The 10,760-nt window shown below is 39.4% G+C and overlaps 1 protein-coding gene across 1 annotated transcript in view; it reads right to left on the bottom strand.

Moving 5' to 3' along the window:
- The window catches only part of KIF6 (kinesin family member 6), a 291,482-nt gene that overhangs the window by 236,917 nt on the left and 43,805 nt on the right, over positions 1-10,760 (bottom strand). Inside the window, exon 5 of the mRNA XM_024203468.3 lies at positions 8,008-8,117. Coding sequence (XP_024059236.2) covers positions 8,008-8,117 — 110 coding nt within the window. The remainder of the gene's footprint in view (positions 1-8,007; positions 8,118-10,760) is intronic.

The following is a 10,760-nucleotide window of genomic DNA, read 5'->3' as shown; positions in this document are numbered from 1 at the left end:
CCAAAATAACATTGACTGTCTGCAACACTTATGTGATATGTACTGATTACATGGATACACTCTGTTTCTATCTCTTTTAAAAATATTCATATTAATATATCAAGTGCTATCACTCTATTGAAAATCTTCTCACAGAAAAGGAATATATAAAAGTTATAATGATCAGGGAAGATTTTGTTTGTTTTTTGTGAGAGTGGGACAAGAGGATTGTCAGAAAAACCTGGAGGTGTTTGTTGGATGAACTTGGATCTTTTCACCATTATCATCATTATTTAAGCACAAACAATGTGCAATGTGCCATACAATAATGCTGAGTAAAAGCAGGTAGGGGATATTTCAGAACCAACATATCTGTAGCCAACATGTCTCTGCTAATTCAGCATTCGCCAAGATTATTCCTCTTTTCTATCCCCTTCGAACAGTACCAGCAATGAAGGAAAATGATGTCTTCCTTTGATGAAAAACAAACAATCAGGATGCATTTATTTATTTATTTTTATCAAGGTTGTGTAATGTAATGCTGTTAATTGCTCTTCTTAAAGCCTTGAAAGTTCAGAAAAAAGTGAGTGAGGTATGAGGAATGAAGACATGGCAAAACTTCTGAGGCAGAACAGTTACTTACTGTCAGTGAAATCTTTCACTTCTCCAAATGCTCTTTCAAACTAGATAGGACATTTTTTCTTCCGGAGTAATCAAGAGACAAATTTGGCTGGAATGAGTGGTTTCTAGGGACCCTATGAGCTAAGACACGGTATAATACTGAAAATGGAGTACTTCCACCAACTTCAATGGGTTTTGGATCAGGCCCATGTTGAGCACTTAAAGAAATATGTCCTGAGACAGTTATTGCAAAAAGAAAAGAGGTTCCTGTACCAAATGTTATTTCCCCTCCTCTCAGGCTTTCTCTATCCAGATAATATGTTTAAGGCAAATTAATTGTAGCATTGAGCAGAGTAAGTGGGGTGGGAGAAGGCTAGATAGAAGCATACGGAGCCTCTTCTTCCCCCTCTGCATACCCACATAGCAAGTAGGCAGAATTCCAGCCTAGCATTCCCTTGAGAACTAGACTAGGAAAACAACTTACCTTCTGATGCTCAGTATTTCGTTTGGAAGGCATAATGAGACCCATGCCCTAGCATAAAGTGCAGTCACAAGCATATGTAAAAGGAGACACAAGATGCTTATTGTTGGAGCAGTAATAGCTGTACTCCAGAGTACACAGTGCAATCCTCGCCCACCCCTAGCTCTCCTGCCCTACCCCACTAAGATGTCTAGGAGCCTGAATGGGGCCAGCACCTGGTGATGGCTATATCGACCCCATATTGGCGAAGCAGGGTACCTTGTTTTGAAGGGCCCTGCGAGTAGGACTGGCCCAGTTCTCCTATCCTCCCCACTCTTGCTGCTAGGCGAAGCGGCTTCTTGGACTATCGCCTCTAGGCAATGCTTCCCCTGATATTGTCGCTAGGGGAAGTGGCCCCTTTAACTTTCGCCAGTAGCATCACACCCCGGAGTATCGCCAGCCAACCCCTGACAAACCTCTCATCACTCATACACAGAGCTCAGACTCAATAGGCATAACTTTGTCCTTAGAAAGCAATGTTTTACTGATAAAATCAGATTACATTCTGTCCTCAGATACTCCCGTGCAAGTCCTTGTATTGTACCCTGTCTGAATCTAGAAAATGACAGACTGATCTGCAGTCTGTGACATTATCTGATTAAACTATGACCATGCAGATCACTGTTGCTACCGCTGTTATATAACTGCAACAAATCTTGTACAAAATGTATCAAGTAAAGTGTCTATAAAAAGGGTATGATTTGACGGTTATGATTATGCTATTTGTATGCATGTATCGTTTTTGTATTTGAAATTATGAGTATTGGCTCTATACCTGGATTTCAAATGTTATAAGGTATTTAGCCTGCACATCTTGAAGAGATTATTCAAATTAAGTGGCTCATCAAGGAACATTTAACTCACAATGGAAGACGCCACCTACCCTGCATGGACTTTCCTGTGAACATGCTGTTTGAGGTATAGGTAATGACTTCTACTGTGACTAAGTGGAATTATGCATGGACATGCGACTTGCCCATGTAACTCCAAACACCATCTTGCCACCTGTGATTTTCCACTAGTTATGCCCAGTGCTTTGTTTGAAACAATGGGTTTCCCTCCACATGGCAGAAGCTATAAAAGGCGCTGGAAACATCTCCATTTTGTCTCTTTCCTGCTCCAGCCTCTGGACTATGAACTTATACTAATGGGAGCATTCTAACCAAGGAACTGAAGATCTTCCAATGATTTGGAAGCAACCAGAGACTTGACTTAAGCCAGCGGTTTATTCCATCACTGCTACAAGCCTGATCCAACAACTTTGCAAATGTTGTATATATTTGATTCCTTTAACCAATTTTAACTCTCACCTTTCTTTCTTTTTATAAATAAACCTTTAGATTTTAGATACTAAAGGATTGGTAACAGCATGATTATTGGGTAAGATCTGAGTTGTATATTGACCTGCGTGTGTGTCTGCTCCTTTGGGATCAGAGGAACCTTTTATTTGATGAAATTGGTTTTAAAGAACCACTCATCTCTAAGTCTAGTGTTTTTGGTGGTGATACAAGGACTGGAATGCCTAAGGAAACTGCTGTTCTGACTTCTTGTTAGCCAGTGTGATGAAATAGAAGTTTACTTTTGTTGCTGTTTGGTATATCTCATAGGAGAATAACCTCTAGTTTTGGGGTGTATCTGCCCTATTTCTCAGCAGTTTGTCCTGAATTTGGTATTCTCAGTTGTGACCCACGAAGGCACGGTTACACAGTCCATAGAGGTGTCTGACTGATTTTGATATTTTGAAACTGCTTGCTAAATGTCATGCATTGCTCTTTCTTGAAACAATGTGATTTGCCTTAATCATGTAGCTTACCTCTTCTAGAGTTTCTTTGTCCTCTTTAATGGGTACTTTGGGGACATTGATAACCATATATTACGTCTTCCCCTTGTTGATGAACAAACCAATTTATTTTGCTGTATCAACCCAAATCTGGGCTTTTCTTCCATTAAACAATGTATTGAACTAAGCAGGACAATATCATCAACAAAAACAATGTCACCCTATTGTGCTTTATCATACATCCATACAATTCCTCATTTGCCTTCTGCGGTCACTTTTCTTATGACATAGTCAATAACCAGTGCAAACAATAGTGCGGGCATAATATACTGTTGCTTCTCTTACTTCACTCATACTTCCTTGTTTATTTAGTACTCTGCTCCGATACTGTAAAGTAAACCTTTCCAAAAAAGAACACAGTAATAAGATGAGTTGAGTGATTTCAGTAGTCACATATGGAGTCTCGCTTGATGATGCCGATGAGTTAATACTGATTTGAAGTAGTGGCTTCAGAAAAGGTGTCACTGACTGATCCTTCCTTATTTTGGAGAGATGGGTTAATAGATAAAATGAAGATATCCTTTTCTGAATGGGGAGGAATATTTCATGCTCTATGCTCAAATTAGCTCTTTCACATTCCAAGGTCTGGGTTAGTTCCAGTTGTAATATTTTTGTGGATTATATCAAATCCAATCTTTGAAAGAATGAATCAGTACCATTTATCCCCAATATCATTTCCTGTCTGGCTCTTTCTATTAGCATCCAGAAAAACATGGATTGTCAAACCTAGATATCCTGTTAACCTTTGGTGTGCAGTAGTAACAGACATTCATGGTGTAAACTAAAACATACATTGAGCACTCTTCATTCCAAAGGGATGAACTTTCTCGTGAAAGGCCTGACCTAATATTGTGAACCTCAGGAATTTTCAGTGTACTAAGAATTACTGGTATGTAAAAATATGGGTCTTGTATATCTATGGATGGTAGCCAGTCTCCAGATTATATAGCTTGTATAACCACTGAAAGAGGAAATGGCTGACGCACACATTGTTTAGCCTAGAATCAGGAGATAGCCTGTTGGTTTCTTTGCATTATAAACCAGATGGAAGAAAAACGGTCATTTACCCTGTGTGTAGAATTTTTTTCCTGTGGCTTCCTTTGTTAAGTGATCTATGAGTTCTTGTTATAATATTTGGTTTAGTTTTGTGTGTCAGCAGTCTGGTGAACCCTTAAACCTTTGGAGGGCAGTAGAGAAATAAACAGGATTGGGAACTCTTTTGAAGTAATTTCCAGTACTCAGTGATTATGAACAATATTTTTCAAGACAAAAAATACTCTAGATTCCCCCAATGGAGCCTAGAGCCTAAATTCTGTACATTGATTGTGTGATGAGACAGGTAGTCATTATAGAGGTTTTGGGCAGTTACATCTTTTATTCTTAGTCTTTAGCCTTTCCCTTGTTATGGAATTTAGGGATTAAAAGAGTAGTTTATTCTGATCTATGCTTTAAGCAACCATGGCCTTCCTTGGAGAATTATGGGTTGCGGGAGAGGGGAGCTGTTCCCCTACGGGAGAATGTAATTTTTTTTTCAAATGCCCCATTATCATAGTAGATCTTATATACACTCTTGCCATCTACCAGGGGGAATCTAAGACTTTTTCTAAGTCACTGATAATTTAAATGTCAGCCAGTAAATTATTTGGATGGTGGCCATTTGCAATTATTATTTTAGTTGTATAACAACATTAAGTGTCAGGTTTAAATGTAGAAAAAAGAGGAAATGGTAAATCAAGACAGGTGTAACGTACATGTTAGCATACCAAGCAAAGTCAATTTTGTACCTACCATCTCCTTTTATCACTTTCTATTAGATCTTCTTTTAATATATTTTTGTCAAAACCTGAATTCTTTTCTTCACATTCATTAGATGCTGCCCTCACATTTAGCTTTTCAAGCACTATCAGTGAGACAATTGTGCACTTTCCATGGTTTGTGTTTATTATGTTAAACTGAATGATCTTACATGTCATCATTCTGTGGTTATTCCTTGTGTTGAACTGGAGAGTGGCGTAATATCATGAATAATATATGACTTGTTAGAATAAAGTCAGTCTTTTTCTTTGGTTCACAATGGTTCACTTTCTTCTTTAAGAATCTGTTGGTTGATACTACTTTCAAAACAAATGGCATATTTTATCGGCTTATCTGATCCTTTGCTTCCTGTTAAAAAAATAACATTTCTTCACCTCTTTTATTCTTGCTCACATGGGTGAATTTCACCTGAGTGCAGAGAGCCTGCACAAGGCTCTATATGACACCTAAACTCCACATCAAGGGCTTATATAGGGTTTAACTGATGTGTTAGGCATTGTGTGATCCTTTTGAAATGGGATGAACATCACCTTTCAGTTCTGAAGTTCCTCATTGGATACATTTTTTCTATCATACACCGCTACCTCGATATAACACGACCCGATATAACACGAATTTGGATATAACGCTGTAAAGCAGTGCTCCGGGGGGGGGGGCTGCGCACTCCGGTGGATCAAAGCAAGTTCAATATAACGCGGTTTCACCTACAACGTGGTAAGATTTTTTGGCTCCCGAGAACAGCATTATATCGAGGTAGAGGTGTACTTGAATAGGTCTGTCTAGGATTTTTCTCTGCCCTAAATATTTGCTTATTATTGATCAGCTCCATAGATGTCTGGAGCAACTATAACTCCAAGAAAGTGAGAGAAGTCGCAAATGCTGAACACATCACAGATTTTACAAAAACTGCATCTAAGTTGTACACACATAAGGGGTAATTACTTGTGCAATGGCAAACTATACAAAATAATCATTTCCATGTACAATAAATCATTTATGCACAATTTATACTCCTTTTAGCCCTTAAAATGTAAGTATATATATTTTTAAAAATTATGAAAGCCTTAATAAGTTTGAAATAGCTCCTTCCATGTTGATGTGATCATTAGGCGAGTCTACCATTAAGATTTTTTTTTTAAATAAAAGATTCTTGATACAAAATAACCAATGAAGAGCTTTAAAAGTGTTGTCAAGTCTATTGCATAAATACTACTTTTTGGCCAATGTAATACGCAAAACATGTTTAATAAATATGTATATAGTAAAATAGTTACTAATCTATCTTTGAAAAGTAGTTACTGTACAGCAAATAATTTGATTCTCTCTATATTACTCATACTGACATAAACTATTGTATATGGCTTACCGGGCAACTCCATTATCAATCCCAGTGCATTTCAGCCTTAATTCCACAATCAAATCTCCTTGTAATTTTAACTTTCTAACAATACCCTAATACCAGCCACAAGAGATTCTCTACTCTAGCTTAATCAAGATGCAAAATAGAAACCAGTTTTGATATTGTACAATTCATTATATTAATAAACACTGAGAACTCAGTTTTTAATAGTGAACTCTCTTTTTCCAGGCACGCCCTAGGCTACAAATAACTGTGCCCACAATTCAATTGGATAGCTATGTGATAGCATTTGCACCCCCCAACTAATTGCAGGCACAGACATTTTACACCTGCAAGAATGGACATCAGAATGAGGTTCTTTTCAAAATTAGACTCTGATTTGTCTGCAGAGTTTAAGAAACTGCAAATATATAACATGTCCCAAAGGTTTACCCCCCATGACTAAATACATAAATAATATGCAGTAGTACTTTTGGCCATAGAACTCAAAGCACTGTACAATGACAGGTAAGTATAATTATACCCATTTTCCAGAAGAGGAAAGTGAGACACAGAAAGGTTAAGAGACTTGACTACCTACACATCGAATCAGTCGCCTGACACCACTATCTGCTGGACTATGCTACCTCATAATGGAGGCAATCCAGTCATAGCAATGGCTTTTTAAAAGGTCCATATTTTATATGACTGATGAGGAACAACTCTAGGCTTTGCAGGGTGCACTTTGTCCAAGGACAAATCTAAATTCTGCAGCAAAATCTCTAGATTCTGTGGCACTGGTGGAAATTTTATAGCAGTTTTACATACATTTTAAAAAATGATTTATTTGTGTGTTAATATGAAAACAGGTAATGTATTTTGATATTGAACTGAATTTATGATGTTGCCAGATCTTCACGTTTCAATATGCCACACATTTTTACTGACACCTAAGTTGTCCTATATCAGAGCCAACATTTCACTGAGATGTATGAGGCAGTTCACACTTTTCAGAGCTATTATTTCAGGCTAGCCGCAAATTCAGGAACTCAACAGTGCATTAATTTACATTTGACTCCCATATTCAAGGCTACCTTCACAACCACTATAAATTCCACAATCACATAACTGAAGAATATATGAGAGCTTTGACAATGCCACACCAAAAAAAAAATAAAAAAAAATCAGTGTTTCATGTAGCCTCCATATGCTCTTCAATACTGGGATAAATCAATTATCAAAACTGCTTACTCTTCGAATGTTGCAGAATGGGGTTTGAATGGGTTTTGCTAAACTGAGTTTAGGGTCTGTACTCAGCTCAGGCAAATGTTAATAGTGTATTAAATATTTCATCAGCAGAAACTGTACTTTGATGATCATCTGTTCTGAAATACTGTACTGTGTTTTGGAATCCCTCTTGGCCTTTATCTCCTTTACTATCACATTACATTCCACAAGGTCCAGCATTTAAAAAATAATTACTCCTGAAGGAAAAGGCGCATAACTGAAATAGGTTTCTGTGTACTAGTTTCGAGGAATGCTGCCCTGTTCTATATGTCTTGTCACTCCTACAGCATAGGGTGAAGTGGATGAATTGTCACAAGGAAGAACAATTACCCCTTCTCTTTTCTTGTACTGGCACCTGTGAACCTTTCCCCCCAATTATATCAGTCTCGTACACCTTCACCTTCAATTATTCTTATCCATTTTTCACAATGTCTATACATACAAAATATAATAATGGAAGCTTTTGAAAAAGTTGATAAAAATGAACTATTTTGAGTTAATTAAGTCTGAGGTCAGTATCATACAGTTTCAAAGGAAAACAACGAAACAGGGCATCTGAAAGTGATTTTTTTATCCCTGCTGATTCTTTGTAGTTTTGTTACTCACGGCAAATCTTCCAATCTGGAGGCTTCATGTCTTGGGTCCAACAGATCATAACCACATTCATTGTAGATTTCCAAGTAGGAAACATGGGTTGTGTACACTTTGCTGCTGTCCTGAATCGGAAAGAAAATTAAAAGGGCTATAAATAGCAGCCGAAGCCCTAGGGCAGATGGACAAATTTATCACTATAGCTTCCATGCTGCTTCCTCACCCTCTCTCTCATTCATTTGCTGGATATGTTTTACATTTTCAATTCGTGACACTTTCAAGTCTGTCCATTGCCATATGCATGAAGACTTAAAAAAATAAATAAAAAAGACCTATGCCCATGATTAGAAGCAAGTTCAGTCTGTTATTTTTTTTATTGGTTCCATATATCTAAAAAAGTCTGCATACACTTAGAATGCGGCAACTTGGTTACAGAATTGTGTAACATACCATTTTTCACTTCTCTGACAAAAAACCATGTTACTATAAAGAGGTATACCCTCATATTATGGATAAAGAGATGATCCCTACCAAAAAAAAATCAAAGATTTACTTCATTTTAGAAACTTCAGTGGCACATTGCTTTCCATGTTCTTTACCAAAATACCTAAACACTGCGTATGCTGTCAGCTATCCTTTGGAGCCCTACTTTCTTTCTGTATTCTGTATTGCCAGAATGTAAAATAATCCAACTGGTCTCTGCAGACAGAATTCTCTCCTCCCCCAAAGCCAAAGCCAAAGAATGTAAACCTCAAAATAATGAACTGCAATTTCCAAAGTAAAAGTGAATTAATTTATTTCATTGGTTGAAATCACTGGGAAAGCACTCATTATCACACTTACAGAGGCAGTTTTTTAATATAATGTGCTAATTTTATTTCAAAGGCTATCGTGAGACATGAACCTTTCATTGTCACTGCATAAAATATTTCCAGGATGAGATTTTTATTGATCATGACAGAAGAGTGTTTCAGTGAAAACTGTTTTAAATGACACATTATGGGTAGATGAAAAAAATCTCTGTATTATGTAATCATGGAGCTATGTAGATTGTAAGGGGAATTTCTGAACAGGAAAGTAAAAGAAAAAGCTATTAGAAACTGAGAGATCAATTTTCTACGCGGTCTATTCATAAGGAGCCTGTTGTGCCGTTATGGGCCTGAGCTGCCCAGAGACCAGTGCAAGTTAGGCCTGGTCTACACTACGAGTTTAGGTCGACTTTAGCCGCATTAAATCAAATTAAGCCTGGACACGTTCACACGACGAAGCCCTTTCTTTCGACTTAAAGGGCCCTTTAAACCGGTTTCTTTACTCCACCTCCGACGAGGGGATTAGCGATAAAATCGGCCTTAGGGGGTCGGAATTGGGTTAGTGTGGATGGAATTCGACGTTATTGGCCTCCGGGAGCTATCCCACAGTGCTTCATTGTGACCGCTCTGGACAGCACTCTCAACTCAGATGCACTGGCCAGGTAGACAGGAAAAGCCCCGCGAACGTTTGAATTTCATTTCCTGTTTGCTGAGTGTGGAGAGCACAGGTGACCCCGCAGAGCTCATCAGCACAGGTAACCGTGATGGAGTCCCAGGATCGCAAAAGAGCTCCAGCATGGACAGAACGGGAGGTTCGGGATCTGCTCGCCATATGGGGAGATGAATCAGGGCTGGCCGAACTCCGAAGCAGTAAACGAAATGGCAAAATATTAGAAAAGGTCTCCAGGGCCACGAAGGACAGAGGCCATAACAGGGACGCACAGCAGTGCCGCGTGAAAATTAAGGAGCTAAGGCAAGCCTACCACAAAGCCAGAGAGGCAAACGGAAGGTCCGGGGCTGAGCCGCAAACATGCCGCTTCTACGCAGAGCTGCATGCCATTCTAGGGGGTGCAGCCACCACTACCCCAACCGTGTGCTATGAGTCCCTCACTGGAGAAACACACAGGGAAGCGGGTTCTGGGGACGAGGAAGATGAGGATGAAGATAATGTAAATAGCTCACAGCAGCAAGGAAGCAGAGAAACCGGTTTCCCCAACAGCCAGGATATGTTTATCACCCTGGACCTGGAACCAGTAACCCCCGAACTCACCCAAGACCCTGTGGGCACACAGGGGACCTCTGGTGAGTGTACCTTTGTAAATATTACACATGGTTTAAAAGCAAGCGTGTTTAATGATTAATGATTAATTTGCCCTGGCAATCGCGGCCAGTACACCTACTGGAAAAGTCTGTTAACGTGTATGGGGATGGAGCGGAAATCCTCCAGGGACATCTCCAGAAAGCTCTCCTTCATGTACTCCCAAAGCCTTTGCAAAAGGTTTCTGGGCAGGGCTGCCTTATCCCGTCCACCATGGTAGGACACTTTACCACGCCAGGCCAGTAGCACGTAGTCTGGAATCATTGCATAACAAAGCATGGCAGCGTATGGTCCCGGTGTTTGCTGGCATGCAGACAACATCCATTCCTTATCGCTCTTTGTTATCCTCAGGAGAGTGATATCATTCACGGTCACCTGGTTGAAATGGGGCAATTTTATTAAGGGCACATTCAGAGGTGCCCCTTCCTGCTCTGCTGAACAGAAATATTCCCCGCTGTTAGCCACGCGGTGTGGGGAGGGGTGAAGTGATCATCCCAGAGAATTGGGTGTGTGGGGGAGGGTTATTAGTTGGGTTTGTGCTGCACGTTAACCCTGAAACCGCAGCCCCTCCTTTTACATTGCAAACCCATTTTAAATGGCCAACCCAATGGGTGCTTGGTATGGTTAATGAGAGCAGTACT

Source organism: Terrapene carolina, unplaced genomic scaffold (genome assembly GCF_002925995.2).
Source record: "Terrapene carolina triunguis isolate 2854851 unplaced genomic scaffold, T_m_triunguis-2.0 Scaffold85, whole genome shotgun sequence".
NCBI classification, from domain to species: domain Eukaryota; kingdom Metazoa; phylum Chordata; order Testudines; family Emydidae; genus Terrapene; species Terrapene triunguis.
Note: the sequence above shows the minus strand (reverse complement) of the source record. Positions and strands in the feature narration are given on the sequence as shown.